Source organism: Centropristis striata, chromosome 16 (assembly GCF_030273125.1).
Source record: "Centropristis striata isolate RG_2023a ecotype Rhode Island chromosome 16, C.striata_1.0, whole genome shotgun sequence".
Taxonomy (NCBI): domain Eukaryota; kingdom Metazoa; phylum Chordata; class Actinopteri; order Perciformes; family Serranidae; genus Centropristis; species Centropristis striata.
In genome coordinates, this window is record NC_081532.1 from 13,762,018 (window position 1) to 13,777,808 (window position 15,791).

Here is a 15,791-nt window from a genome sequence, read left to right on the forward strand (position 1 = left end):
AGTCATACGACTCGAATATGTCTTTGATTTAGGGCCAAACGAGCAGCTCAACCATTGCTGTACTTTATACCAAGTTACATGAATTTAATTTGACTAAATCTTCTACGGGGCAGAGTTTAGGACATTACAATGACACAAACATGTTTTTTCTTTGTTTCTTTGACAAACTTTATTCACAGACAAATTTACAAATGTGCAGCACATCAATTTGTCTCTTTACTGATTCATATTGCTCATCAAGGTCAAACTTAGAAAAGAATATTTACAAATTATACACACAGCAGCATATAAACACCAAGGAGACCAAGGGGCAATTTAATGTGATTCATTAAGAGCAGTTCCAAATGAAACTATACAGGAATATATTAAGTTTGGAAAAAAAAAAATTCTGAGATTTTAATAACTAATCAAGCCATCTAAAGTGAGGGTGAATGTCTCCTGCGTACCTTTTATAATAGAAAAAAACTGGGTTTTGGCAGTTTTCTTAAGAGTGTCAACACTGTAAAGGCAGCTTGTTTGTCACTTTATAGCAACTTGTGCTATTTTCTTTTCTTAGAAAAAGAAAAACAAACATCATTATGATGTTCTTGAATGTTTTCCACAAGACTTAAAAATCACTCACATATCCACCAACGACCATTCACCGTTAATAAATTATCATACACGTGTGCTTTCATAAGACAAAAAAAGATCATCCCTTAAATAGCTTGTTTAAATAAATAGTTAAATAAAGCATTTTTCCTTCCCTTTGGGAAGTGAGAACATGCTCGAATAAATGACTTTACTGTGAAAGCACATTCAGAAATGTCTGTTAAACTTGGTGAGACTGGCTGAAATGGTAAAGCAAAAAAAAAATCTCATTGCAACTAATTATTCAAGATGTGTGTGTGTGTAAGGCAGTGATTCATGAAGTGCTCCCCCCCCCCCTTCAGAAGATTCAAGTAAAGTTTTTGCTTTTCTGAAATGATCTGTAGGAAACAACATCACCAAATGAAAAACAGACATTGTAGCACAGCTCCGTACAAACTTCAGTGGAATAGTGCTGGTATGCCCTTTAGAAATAAAGGCTGACACTGTACATTTCCTTTAGAGCACTGTCTAAAAGGTAAACATCAGAGGTAACATCACACTCTGCACGAGTGAAGGTCTGATTTTGTAAACCAGCAGATAAATACATCATAAACAATACCACAAATCACAAGCTGTGTCCCAATTCCAACCTCATGTTTCTGTATGTAGTGCATTTACACCGGAAGAGTGTAAAAATAGATGGAAAAGGGAGGTAAATATCATTGACGACAGCTACAGGAACATCTCAGTAAACAATGAAGTCAAGTCTTTGGAAAAAACAGTTTCTCTTGAGTAAAACTCCACCAAGGCAAAAATGACTACAGCTCCCATGAGCCAAAGGAGTTGTAGCTGTTAACAAAAGTGTGTTTTATCCTACTTTAAATGATAGAGTGATCAGATTTTACTGTCCACTTCAGTAGTAGAGGCCCATTTAGTTTCAAATGTGGACAGATTCAAGTGCTGTGTTTCAGTTAAACAATGAAAAAAAAACCTCTAAAAGTGAGAACTTTGGTTGTACACTACCTGACAAAATAAAACACTTGTAAATTGTGTGTTCTTTTTTAGTTTCAACAGATGGAGTTTAATTGGGACACAGCTGGAGATAAAGGATGACAGAAAATACTTGAGTCAAACGTGATGACACTGACTGGCCACTAGAGGGCGACGTAAACCTTTGTGAACCACTGGAGGGAGCCGTGTTTGGGCAGCAGTGGCCTGTGGTCTCTCCTCTGTGAGTACAGATGGTCAGTGGTCGTGTCCCTCAACAGCCTGTGCAAACATATTAAAGAAGCTGCGGTGGCTGGCTCGTCCTCAGCCTTTACACGTTGCTCTCAAGTGCTGAAGTTTCGGACTCCGAGTCCCTGTGCAAAACATGAGAACAGCCAGGAGTCATACACAAAGGACTTGGCTTGCCCGGACAGGGTGAATAACACATGCCAACACTGGAGCAAAACAGTTTTTTAAAGGAAGGTTTCATTAGAATAGAGAGCAGAACTGAATTTAGCATATCACTGGTTTGTTTACTGCACAGGTCCTGCTGCACAACAACAAGTGACACATGCATAAGGGATGCATATGCACAGATATTTCACACATATAAACTGGCATTTAAAAAGGAAGAATAAGTGAAATGCATGCATTGTTTTAGGTAGTTTGCCAGTCTCACTGATTGCTATTTTTGCAGTCTGCACAGTGTTCTGTAAAGGTGCATTTATAAACTTAATTTTAAATTATTAATGTGATGAATGAAAATTGCACTTCTCGTTTGCCATATTACGTCTAATGAGTGGTGGATGGGTCACAATCAAAAATGCTAAGAACTTTAAGGGTGTTTCTACATGTGTTTATGGGGAACTGTGGATGTGGAAGAGAGACTTGTGCATGTGTGCCCAGTTGCATAATGACTGAGATTTATAAGACAGAAACAGGCGAACATACAGCTTTATAAATCTGAAGAAAAGAATGCATATGCATGTTTCTGTCTTTGTAGATTTATGATTAAAATTGTGTGTATGCACAGAGTTTTATGCATCTGCTGTCTACCCTTTGTAAACTGTGTACTCATGTGTGCCTTTCATTTTTCACTTACAGCATTTCCTGCAGCAGTTTTCGGTTACCCTGCCTCCTCTCTTCATCAATAGGGTAGGTCTTTATTATCAAGAGTCCCACAGCGATAAGAGCCACAGGCACAGGAGAGACCAGCACCTTCAGGGTTAAACTGACCGCCTCGGGTTGTGAGCAGCTCCCGGTCACATAGCCGGCAAATCTGGGAAAAAAATGCAGAAAGAAGGGAAAACGTTGAGCTGATGTAAATACAGTTTGGCAAGACTGTAAGGTGAAGGATTATGTGATTGTTGAGCACATGATCACTGGACTGATAAGCTTGAAGCTAATCTCATACGGTGTTAGAGACATAGTTCTTAAAGGATGACTGAGGATAAAAATGGACATGAGAATAAGTTATGAGAAAAAGGCAACAGATATGAACCCGTTAACTCACTTTAAACTGAGTGTAGAGATACCAAGGGACACTCCCGAGGCAAACTTGATAAAGAACACATAGTAGGAGTAGAAGAGGGCTTCGTGACCGTGGATGCCTGGGTGTTTGACCTTGAAGTCGTCCACTACATCCGGAAGCATTGACCTGATAGCACAAAGATGACATTTAGAAGGAAACTCCAGACACAATCAACACATATCCAAATCTGTATACAGATCCAGGGGACGTGGATAAACTCACCAGGGCAGGAGGAAAGCTGCTGCCACACTCACACCTGCCGCCACTGAGACCAAGTAAGAAATGACCAGGTTGCTCTTAATGGAGACGATTAGGATCATGAAGGGCACTGCCCACTGTGGAAGGAGACAGAAAGATGTGAGAAATTGCATAAAAACACAACCTTTTTTAAGATTAATGCTTTTGTTTTACCAAAAAACTCACAGTGATGCCGAAGTAAACCGCCTTTTTCTTCCCAAACCGGGTCAGAAACCACTGCCACCATGGGATGGATAGAGTTCCAGATAGCTGAAAGAAAAAGTGATAGAATTCTCAGTATTGTTGTTAGCTCTCCAAGGATTTCCCCACCCTTTGGCAGCCCTAGTTTTCGCCCTAGGAGCCTGAAATTGATCGTGGATGCATGAACACATGGATGCATTGCATAGATGTGTTTGCCTTTATAGCAAATTCATGCTTCTTTCATTAAATCTCTTTATGCATGATCGCAAAAGGACAAGGGATGTGATTCATATGGAATGATTCTGCCAGAGGAAGCAGTTTAGCCAGATTAGCTTTATCAAACAAGAAAGATAGAGGCATTCAATTCTTTAAAGGCTTATGGATTATGTTGTGTTTTTTAATCTAAATTTAAAATTGTGAACAAAAGCGCTGCACACTCTGGCTTAATGTGCATTTCTCTTTAATTTAGATGACAATTTGGTCTTTCAGCCATCTTCAAGGTGAACCCTCATTAATTCTTGAAGAAGGCCAGAGGGCCGCAATGTCCTAAAAGCATATGAAGCTGGGGCGTGGCACTTTTTTCCTAGTTTGCTTCCAGTGATCAGCATCCCACTACAGCTATTGGTGTCTACATTCACATGAAAATATAAAAACATTATTGACTTTTTAATGAATATGTCTGAAAATCATGAAACAATAATGAATCTCTCTATGGGTATTTCTAAAAGAAATATATTCTGAAATCAATCAAATTCTAAGTGGGCTTCATTAAAGTTTAGAAAAACGTGGGAACCGGAAAGAATAAAGTGTCCGCTGCAGGACGAGGTCAAGGGATAAAAGCACAATCTTCTTTGTGTGTTCTTGACTTAACCCTGCAGGGGGCGGATGACCTTTGACCTCTGAGGTCAAACGTGGTCAACCAGTGTTAAATGACCACACAAGAACAAGCTCAGCAGCCTGAGAAATAACACGAATGTCATCAAATACAATGGAAAATATTTCCCCCTACATCTCCAAATATGAAACATGGTGGCCAAAAATGTTTCCACTCCTAATCAGAGGGAGAGTCATCGGAGCAGAAAGCAGTGAGTGGAGGGTGGAAGGAAAGGAGGGCGCACTTCTCATGGTGGCAGTGAGGGCTCGCCAGGGCAACAAAAGCTCCACTGTGTGCCTGTGGCTCCCTCGATGTCCTGCCGAAGCCAAGCGAGTGTGTGACTGGGAGACAGGTTCCCAGAGGCCCTAAACAACACCTCCTCTCACCCTGAAAATCTGCTCTTTCAGCCCCGGTACCATGCGCCTCCTCGCGTGAGGGAAGGCCTCAGAGTACGGGGTGAAAAGCCCACAAACACTGGGAGCTTACTCTACGCCACAAGGATACCCAAACAAGGTTTTCTGCTGCCGATGTCCTCCAGATCTCACACTGATTAGGGGTTTTGCATAGAGGTAAACAGTCCTTCAGTCGAAACTAAAAACACTCACCATGATGACCAGGAGAATATTCTGGAAGTGCTGCCTATGGCCGAGAGAGTAGGTGATGAAAAGGGCAAAGTTCCCCTCCAGAAGCTGTAAAAAAAACAAATTAGTCAGTTTTACGGAATTGCAATTACAGATAAAGGAACTGTTTGACATTTAGGGAATATGTATTAAAGTTTCTTTGCTTCACCTATACAGAAGTGGAATTTTAAAACTGACTTTCGGACAGAGTTGTTTCCCCGTTTCCAGGCTTTATGCTAAGCTAAACTAAGCCTAATGGTCTCAACTGAAGCTTTATTTGATAGATGAGTGATGTCAATAATTTCCTCTAACTCAACAAAGCACAAGTTATTTCCCAAAATGCTGAATTATGCCTTTAACTAGAACTTAATCAGTAACTTTCTTGTTTCCAGCATGAAACGCGGTATTACCATGAAGGCCAGAGAGGTGAAGAGGAAGCCGATGACCAGTTTGATGTACGGTTCGTGACTCATCACCACCCACAGCCCCTGACGGAAGGTGAGATGGGGTTTTTTCCTCCCGGTCTCTATAATACAATGTGGAGAACAAACATAAGACTGAATTCCTTCTCTTCTAGTATGCAGAGCAGTTATGATGAGAAACAATCTTGGAGAGACATTTACCGTCTGCCAGAATGTGGCTCCCACATTCTGACATATATTTTGTAACAGTCAGTGATAAGCACGGCAAATATTTCTACAAGGACAACTGATACTGACTGATACAAGTGTCTTAAATCTTGGCTATGAAGCCTTGAATCCAAGCCCTACAGTTTGTGTTTCAAGTCCTCAAGTCATTATTATTCAGCCTGTTGCTCCTGTGACATAATCACAATTAGTTGCATTATTTTGACAAAACTTCTGCAGGCTGCCACCTGAGTGTGATGATCTGAAGTATCTGTTGTCTGTTTGTTGGCATGCACTGCTCTCGCAACATGATTGGCTGCTGTATATCTGAGTATATTAGTTGTCAGGACAAATTAGACTTGAATCCAAGTAAACGAATCATGAGTCATTGGTGATCAAGTCCAAAGCAGTAGCTCAATTTGTGTATTTCTGTACTTGCATGTGTTATTTTGAGTGAATATGTGCGTTCCAATCAGAGCTGAGATACAGGAAAAGTCGTTTGAGTTGAGTGTAAAGTCCTCAAATTAAAAAGTAAAGTCCAGTCCAAGTTACGTGTCTCCAGTCCACAGCTCTGTTTTAACTATTTGAAATATTGCACCATTGCATTGCACAAGTAAGAACTTCTCTTGGTATTTTATGGATTCATACCTTTTTGTTCCTTCACACCCAAAAACAAAACTGCAGCACAGAGGACGTAGATGATGCAGATCACCCCTGAAGCAGTCAAGTATGCTAGTTTCTGTGGACAGAAAAGACAACATTATATTCATGCAAATGCTGCATGTAAATATCATCCTCTATCCGACACAATGCAATACACTCACCGTCTCGACCAGTGGAACTCTGGACTCGTAGGTTACGTTGCTGCTGTTGCTGCTGTTGCTGCTGTTGAAGTCATCAGGCTCAGTGGGACAATCTGCGCTGCCACCGACTATCTGACCCTGGATCGCTGTGCCCAGAACCGTGCCCAGCACCTCCACCATCATACCTGAGAGCAACACGGAGCGTCAGAGCCTGAACGGCACGTAAAAGCATTTAAAGACACAGGAGAGCCTACGTACGATAAGCAGTGGCAGAGTCCCTCTCTTTCTGGTCAGTGCTGATGAACATGGTGAGGGCTGAATATGGCACATGGAAGCACTGCAAATGTACACAAACACAGTTAGTCCAGTGTACACAAAGAGAGCAGAACAAAGTGCTGGACGATGTGAACATGAAAAACTAACCGTCTGCATTGACTGGAAGAGGCAGTAGAAGATCAGGTACCAGACGACCTTGCTTCCTTGCTCAAAAGGAGGCACGTACCAGATGAGGAAGTAAGTCAGCACTGCAAACGGAGTAGATAAAAGGATCCTGGGAAGAAAGAGTTAAAGGATTGTTAGCAGACGGTATAACTGGAGGCAAAATGTGGGATTTTAGACAAAGTGTGGAAATATCTCCTAATCTGAGTCACCACAGAAGGCTTCATCATGCATTTATTGTTTGGCTTGTCACAAAAAGTGTGCTCAGCCTGCTGTTTAATGTATTCTGCCAACTGTTACTGTAGCTTTACCCCCCTTTTCATTTTTCAGTCACGTCTTTTCTACTTTCTCCCTGCCGCTTTGTGAATAATCCCCCCTAATCCTGCCTTGTTAGAGCTGCTGTGTGGAGAAAGGGCTCAGTCCTGGCTGCAGGAGGAGACGAGGGTGGGTTGGAGGTACGGTGAGGCCACTCTGGCCCACCTCGCTCTCACCCCACTCAGTCTCAGCGGCCTTTTCCTCAGTTTTGCATGTCCTCCAGTTGACCTCGGTCAGAGAGGCTGGTGCTACTTCAGAAACTTGTTTTCAAACAGACAAACAGTCCAACCCAAACTTCCCCTGATTAAGAGGCAATTAGGCTGGGTTTTTTTTTCACACAAGCTCCTACAATAAGTTGCACTGCTGCTTGGCAGTGAAAAGAATCATTACAATATTTTTTGTACCTCTTGTTGGCATCAACACACCACAACAGGTTAAGTAGAGCCGAGACAATAAATCAATATTTTGAAATTACCGAAATATAATCTGCCACTAATCAAGCAAAAATTCCAATTAATATCCGGTCCCAGTTTCTTAATTGTGTAGTTTTGCTGCTTATGTAACAGTTAACCCAATACCTTCTGGGTTTTGGACTATAAGTCGAATAAAACAAGCAATGTAAAATGTCTCATTGGGCACCCGGAATTTGTGATTGTGGTTTTTATTTATATTATTGACCAAACAACAAAGTGAAAATATAGTTGGAAGATTCAATGATAAGGGAAACCCTCCTGCAGTGCTGTAAAAGGATAATTAGACAAATGACAGTTAGATGCAAATCTTACTAATTACTAGCAAATTCTCTGCATGAAAAGTTACTTAATTGAAGCTGAATTTTATTTAAATGTATTTATCCTATTTATTTTATTATATTTTTTATAAGCATTTTTATAAATAATTGATTAAGTAAGTATTCTTTAATATTATAAGTATTATTATTATTCATCTTTTTTTTTGCAGTGACCAGTTTTACCCAGGACAATAGGATATGGAGTGAATTAATTTTTTTTTTTTTTTTTTAAATCCATCTAAATCAATATTTTTTCCTTTCATTTTTTATTTTGAGTGATCATGCTAGAGAGATAAGTGGTGAGTCTCCCTGAGGGCCATATCACTGAACACAGAGTCATGTTTCTTTATTGGATGTGACACGTGGTGAGATACACCCCTCACCCTCCCTCTCAGTCACCCCCTCTTTCTGTGTGAACCACGTGGGAAATAAGCAAGAAAGCACCTCCTGATTCCCACTCATTTCTGAGTGAATTAGGTTAATAAGAGCTAATTTATCTGGAAATGGAGGCCAGGTTGCGACACAGGCTTTGAGCTGACTGAACCACAGATGTGTCAGTAAAGCATAATGTAAATGACCTCGAGGTACATACACAATCATTTAAAAAAAATGCACACACAAAAAGCTGATAATGTTTGAAATGCAGATGATGCTAAATGTCCATTTTTGTGTCAGGCGACAATATCTTTATGTTAAATGTTTTCAGCATAAAATGACATCTTTGTGTTCTTATCTAACAGCTGGTTGTTTCACTTCAGTCTGAAAAGCTACACCAGCCACAGAGGTTCATGCACATGTTGCCTTTTTTAACAATGACTTCTATTATTTCAAGCAAGCATGCCTCTTGAACCAAGGTAACCTCTCTCTGCTTCTGCAAACCCCCCTCCCAAACAGTCTCGGAAGTCAAATCACACACACACACACACACACACACACACACACACACACACACATACACACACACAAGGATGGACACACCCCTATTGGTTTGAAACTGATGGTGTGTTGTGGGTTGGACCAATCACGACAGAAGCTGCTACATTATTCCCCTCACCCTCCCCTCCCTCGTGCACAGCCGGCATTTCTCTGACTCAAATACCCACGACGCTCAGGATATCACCGTGACATCATATGAGAGCAATGTCTGTAAAATATTTATACAGGTTCCTCTGCGAATTATATCATGGCCTGAAGCGATGACTTCTGAACCAGACATTCTCGAAAAACATCGCCACATCCTGCCGCCACATTTCACACTCATGTAAAAGAAGCTGCACCTCATTTCACTCTACTAGCAGTGTAAAGCTCATCTTGACTCCCTCAAGCAGAGCATTTTCATTTTACAAATTTAAAAACCTGCACTTGTTTAAAATACATGAAAGCATATATCTTGTTTGTTGAGGGTAACAGGGAGCCTAAACCAATCCCAGCATGATTTTGGCAAGAGGAAAGGAAACTCTTGACAGGAAGCCAGCTGGTCTCCAGTGTAAGAGTCCGGCGATGTGGTGATTAGCTGCAAGGTCGTGCCGGGATGTCACTTAAACAGCCCATTTGTGTGATGTCATGTTGCGAGCTTAAAATCCCCCAATGCAGAACAAGTAGAATTTATATTTCATCACTGTTGTCCAGTTTTTATGAAATTGTGGGCAGCTTCATTAATCTCACAGCAGGTAGACAAGAAAAGACGAATGGACTTTGCCGGAGCTTGTTGCAGGAAATACGTTAAATGAGTGTTTGTGCTTTTGTGTTTTGTTTTTTAAACTTTCTTGTGCAAATGGGACTGAATTTGGTTCCAGCCCCCATTAGTTGGCAGTGAAAGGCAGGGATGCTTTCTCTGCTCTCAAAAGTGGGTTTGCAGCCACATATCTACAAAAGTTGAGTCTATTTGAACCTTTCTGCTGCAGGATACTGCGGTTTTTCCTAGAAAAGCTGAACTTCTTCATGGAAGTGACTGAATACTTAAATGTAATTATAACGCTTCAGCTTGTTCTTGAAACCATCATCTTTGGCGCTGCAAAGCCCAGGATGCAGCGTTGGTGCCCCTGCATAATAGATATCAGAAGGGGGGCAGAATGCCACCTGAAATAATCAAAAGACAGGTTTACCCCAACAAACTACATCAGGTGAGTCAGACTATATCATGGTGTATACAGTAATATAGCCATGCTTTCGTTAAGGTCGAATCGAATTTTAAAGCAAAAATTTGAAATGTTGTATTACAGGAAAAGTAAAGAGCAAATAAACAAAGCTGCATGAATGTACTTTTGTCAGAAGATGGCAGTATAATGTATTGCTGTATGTTGCTAATCGGACAACTTTGACCAAAAAGAGAGAGATATCTTCAGGAATTCGATTCAATTGGGCAATTTATAATTGTTCTTTTGGGTTTTCCAGCAGAGAGGAAACTGCTGATGCAAGTTAAATGTTGGCTACGTAAAAGCTTATTATTTAAAAAATAATTTCCGTTTCCTGTTTAGTCCATTAACTACTTTTGGAAAAAGACAAAAACCACCTCAAGTGAGCGTAAAAACTTGTACGGCTTTTTCGAGAGTTTTAGCAAATTTTGGTGTTTCCATTAAGCTTTTATCATGCAAATCTTAAAAATGTGCATAGAAATTTGTTGATGGGAACATGACTATAGTAAACTGCCCATAAAAAAAATTGATGTGCATGTTTAGCTAAAAGCTTAAAAGCTCTTCCAGCTGTTTAGTCAACTTCACACAATGCCAAGTGTATCTCAACTGAAAGTTAGAACAGCAGGTAGATCCCAACACACATCTGCATTTTGAAGTGAAGACACTATAAAATAGATGATTCATCATCTGCTGTTAGAAAGGTTCATCTTTTGAGTGTTTACTATGCGTCAGACAGCTTTATGATGCACTGACTGTTTCATACAGACTATATTCTTGAACTCATTATTCCTCAGTAGCCACCTCAACCCTGTTGCCATGGTTACTGGAAACGGCGCATGAGCTGGTTTTGTCAGTACATTTGCTTCACAATTCCCACCCGACTCAGTACACTCTGCTCATTTTTTCAGTATTTCCCCTGCTATCGCTTCACATCCTCTTTGCTTCGCTGTGAACCCGGCCCGCCCTAAATATACACAAGCTGATGTGAGACTCAGACGCCTACCAGGGCATCATGCGGCCGATTCTGGTCCATCTGCTCCGGCTCACCAGGAAACCCACAGTGGGGTCCGTGACAGCGTCCCAGGCCCGGCCCACAAACAGGATGATGGAGGCATGGAAGGGATCCAGCTAAAGGGGGAAAGTGGAAAAAGATTGAGCCATGAAATCGAAACAAAGAGGATGCCAAACACTACCTCATAGTGAATGATTCAAAAGAGCCACAACACCAGTGAGGTTATGGAGACATTTCGAGGCTTTGTAACTGCAGCGGTGACATACACAAATGCCATTTGTTTTATGAACAAAGTAGCATTCAGAGCCACTGTAATGGTCTCATCTCTTGAGCTGAATGGCCTTTATTTAAGGTCCTGCTGTGTACAGTGGAAAAGCCTAATTTGCTAATTGAGTAACAAACCAAAGCAGTAGGGGTCCAGGTTAATGCGCTTAACGGCCCGACTACTGCAGGATGAAGACTGTGAAACTGATACAAGCAGTGGTGGAATGTAACTAAGTACATTTACTCAAGTACTTCAGTACAATTCCAAGGTATGTGTACTTTACTGGAGTATTTCCATTTAATGTACTTCAACTCCACTACATTTTGAGGTAAATATTGGACTTTTCACTCCACTACATTTAGCTGACAGCTTTAGTTAGTCAGGGGAAGATTTAACATAAAAACATGATACATTTAAAGTGATTAGATTTTTTTTTTAATTAAACCTCCCAACAGTACATAAAGTAGTTAAAATGAGTCCTGCTTGCATCAATACAAATAATCTAATAATATAAAACAAATGAAAGAGTGTGTTCATTCTGGATAATGAGTACTTTTACTTTTGATACTTCAACTACATTTTGATGCTGATACTTTTGTACTTTTACTGAAGTAAGTTTTGAATCCACGACTTTTACTTGACGTGGAGTAATTTCACAGTGTGGTATTAGTACTTAGTTAAGTAAGGGATCTGAATATTTTTCCACCACTGGATACAAGGCTGAGAAAAGCGAACACACACGTTGGCCTTGAAGTTAATCAGTATGTGTAACTGTGGGAAAAATGCAAAGATAAGGAAATGACTCTCTGACTTGCATGCAGCAGAATTAACAAATGGATCAACTTTGTTTTAAAGGAATAGGGATTCCTAAAACTTCTATAGAAAGTCTTTTTTTCCAAGTAAGTCACATGCTTGTGTGAGTTCACTCTTCTTGTCATTCACCTGAGCCACATCCAGCAGGTAGATCTGGAGGAAGAAGCCCAGAGCGCTGCCTGTGATCTGGTAGGGAGCCCCTCCGATGGCATAGCACAGTTTGCTCCACACAGACAGACGAGGCCTCTGGTCCTTTGGCTGGAAAACATTGAGAGGAGAGAGCAGATGTAGTTAGCACCGCTTTACAGCAGTTTGTGCATCTGACTGTAAACACTGAACACTCCCAGAGGAGCTACAGTTAAAGTGATGTAGTCAGTGGTGTGCTACGTGATCATTATCCTCAGCTCTTTTCTTTATTTAATCCCTGTTTTGTGCTTCGCCAACCCTCATCCATCCCTCTGTCCTAAAACCATTGGCATAATTGATGCAGTGTTCAACAACCTGTTACCACGAGGGGCTGAGATTGGCTAACTTCCCTCACCCCATGCCTCCGAATGCCAGATTAGAGGTAAATCCCTGATGCAGTCCGGCCCTATATGCTGCAGTGGTGTGAGGTTACTGTAGTTCACACACACTCTCACTACACCACAAACTCTCCAGCGCTGCTATTGGCTCCAGCGATAGGATGTTTGAGGTAGTGTGACATTTCATGCTGAGTAGCCAACAGTCAGCAGACAGCTTAGAGACTTATCACAACGCACATGCACAGCCAATCACCTGTAACGGTTTGATGATGTCAGCAAGGGGATCTCGACACCCCGACTCACATCAGCAACGGAAACAAAAAGCAGCATCCCCTCATGTTGGGAGCAAACTGCTTTCTCCTCTACAAAACATGCATGAATGATGTTTTCTCCATTAAATCCCACAGCGTAACAAGTTCAAGCTGGCATAATTATTATGTGAAAATAAAACCAAAGCCTTTGATGACGGATGGGGAAAGTCTTGTAAAACACAGGAACTGGCAGACAGAATACATAAAGATTATGGATTCATGGGAAAAAAATATCTTTAAGAAGACACATTTAATATTTGGAGGCATGATTATTTGCATTATAGATAAACCTTTTAATTGCTTAACCTTTAACTCCACTGCAGGTAATGAGTTTAAAGAGTGCTTAGTAAAAGAGAAATGGTAATGAGCTTTAAGAAGAAGAACTTTGAAATGAAGAACGCTTTACAATAGAAAAGGATAGAGGGATTGGACCTGTGATTCCATTAACGAGACTAATAATTCTTTATTACACCTCTTATGTGCACATTGGGTAATCAGAGTAGTTGCTTGATTAAATTATTTAAATTTTTCTTAACAAAATATATTACCAAAGTAAAAATCCCAATTTATTTTCTGTCAGTTCGATAGATATAAGTATATTTTCAAAGTATATATTTTATTCAGTACATTTGAATCTGATTAAAGAGTCTGATTAAATTAAATCAACTAACTGATTAGTAGACAAAATCTTACACTTAAAGTTAATATGCGATTGCGATATAATTCACAATATTAGGGGGGGATTATCATTATTCTCATTTTCACTTAGAGGTATATTTAAATGATCAAGATGTGATTTTTTTTCTTGCGAAGATGTCCACTCAACAAAGATTATTTAAGCCTGTAGAATATGATTTGTAGGCTGGGACATCTTCCAGCACAATAATACATATTTCAGTGGGTATTTAGACATAGTTTGCCTTTAACAATGTTACACTGTGATTTGGATATCGCATCTCCTACTCTCCATATATTGTGATTGTGATTCAAGTTGGTCCCCTAGTTAGTTGACAAGTGGTTTATTTAGTAGATTACACCCCATATTTAGCTATAAATAATAATAATTATTATCATAATTTAAAAAAAATGAAATGCAGTACTGCACACTTTTTAAAATATACAATACTAACACTTGGGAATCACCCAGAGGCTTTGTGACGGATACAGCTGCCAATCTGAGTCCCTTAAGGTTTTCAGACTGGTTTTAATACACATAAAAGTCTAAAGAAACTCAAATAGGTTTGTTGAAATGCTTAAACATATTATAATTGAATGCACATTCAATTTTACACTCTCAACCCACATGATTGAGGCAGATCTCTGGAGCAGTAGTTCCACGTCACGTTTCTGGAGAACATCTGTCATCACTGAGGCTGCTATTTTTAACAAGACCGATCAAAACCAAACGTTCAAAATGGCAAGTTCAAATAAGATGTGGTCCCTTTAACAGGAGAGAAAAAAACCCGGTGTGCCAGCCTCAGGAGCAGCTGCCCGAGGACAGATGGGTGAAATTCAAACACAGAGGACAAGTCAAGAGAGCGTTTGAGACGCCGAAAGGAAGTAACAGCTATAATTCATCGGACGTTACTTTCAATTTAGGCGCCTTTTTTACGCTCCGGAATAACCGAGGGCAACACATTATAATAGAGATGAAATATACCGCCCCTCGCTCTTACCTTTGCTGTCTTGATCTCTGTATGTATAGGTTTTACCGGTAACAAAGTCGCAGCGTACTGCTCCGCGCCCTCTCCTCGTGCCATTGTGCTTTCAATAAAATCTCAAGTATATTAATATTTTGTTCGATGTCGTAATATTTGTCAGTCTCAGAAGGAATAAATAAAAAAGCTTCACAGCTCCAAAGTGTCTCGCTCAGTGCTCTGAATGTCTCGAGTCAAGTCTCTCGTGCTCAGTACTTCAGTTGATTCATTCTACTACGCGGCCTACGTCACCGTATGACGTGCCCATCGCATGTTCCAGTGCGTGGCGAATGCTCTAATGCTGCTTTAAGAGCTGAAGGAAAACAGCCAAAGAGACCAATGCATCCCTGATGGAGATCCGTGATAGAGACCTTTCCTGGTTGGTTTGACCTTGTATACATACTGCCTATATTAGCCCATATTGCACCTGTTCCTAACACATTTCTTTTTTTTTTTAGTTTAAGCACATGCTCTGCAGTACTATAATAATAATAATAATAATAATAATAATAATAATAATAATAATAATAATAATGCGTGTTATTATTATAGATGTATTATTTCCCCATCACATATTCTATATCCATACATACAGTCATGGAAAAAAATATTAGACCACCCTTGTTTTCTCTAATATCTTGTTAATTTTAATGCCTGGTACAACTAAGGGTACATTTGTTTGGACAAATATAATGATAAAAACAAAAATAGCTCATAAGAGTTTAATTTAAGAGCTAATATGTAGCCATTTTCCATGGTTTTCTTGATAAGATTGATTGATTGACAAGAAAACCGTGGAAAATAGCTAGATATCAGCTCTTAAATTAAACTCTTATGAGCTATTTTTTTTGTTATCATTATAGTTGTCCAAACAACCCTTAGTTGTATACCAGGCATTAAAATTAACAAGAAATTGAAGAAAAGAATGATCTAATATTTTTTTTCCATGACTGTATATATTCATTATTCAATACACATATATATTCAATATTCTTCTATCTATCTCTATAAAGAAGGAAGGGGCGAATGGGAGAGTGAAAAG

General features: G+C 39.9%; 1 protein-coding gene across 1 annotated transcript; it reads right to left on the minus strand.

Moving 5' to 3' along the window:
• Window positions 1-1,112: 1,112 nt before the first annotated feature.
• On the minus strand, window positions 1,113-14,970 carry LOC131988226 (sodium-dependent lysophosphatidylcholine symporter 1-B-like). Its single transcript, XM_059353309.1, has 14 exons — window positions 14,729-14,970; window positions 12,347-12,475; window positions 11,131-11,255; window positions 6,873-6,999; window positions 6,708-6,786; window positions 6,471-6,634; window positions 6,295-6,385; window positions 5,431-5,546; window positions 5,006-5,089; window positions 3,512-3,595; window positions 3,311-3,423; window positions 3,071-3,214; window positions 2,660-2,836; window positions 1,113-1,931 (listed from the first exon to the last, which is right to left on the minus strand). Exons 1-14 carry the CDS (start codon window positions 14,810-14,812, stop codon window positions 1,889-1,891), a joined length of 1,560 nt encoding a protein of 519 aa, XP_059209292.1. The 5' UTR covers window positions 14,813-14,970; the 3' UTR covers window positions 1,113-1,888.
• Between the last annotated feature and the right edge of the window lie 821 nt (window positions 14,971-15,791).

Excerpts from the sequence above, each read along its gene's own strand:
- LOC131988226 (XM_059353309.1), bottom strand. The coding sequence starts at position 14,812 with ATGGCACGAGGAGAGGGCGCGGAGCAGTACGCTGCGACTTTGTTACCG. Across the intron at positions 7,000-11,130 it reads ATCGGCCGCATGATGCCCTG|GATCCTTTTATCTACTCCGT; the intron begins GTAGGCGTCTGA and ends CTTTCTTCCCAG. Across the intron at positions 1,932-2,659 it reads AAACTGCTGCAGGAAATGCT|GGACTCGGAGTCCGAAACTT; the intron begins GTAAGTGAAAAA and ends TGTTTTGCACAG.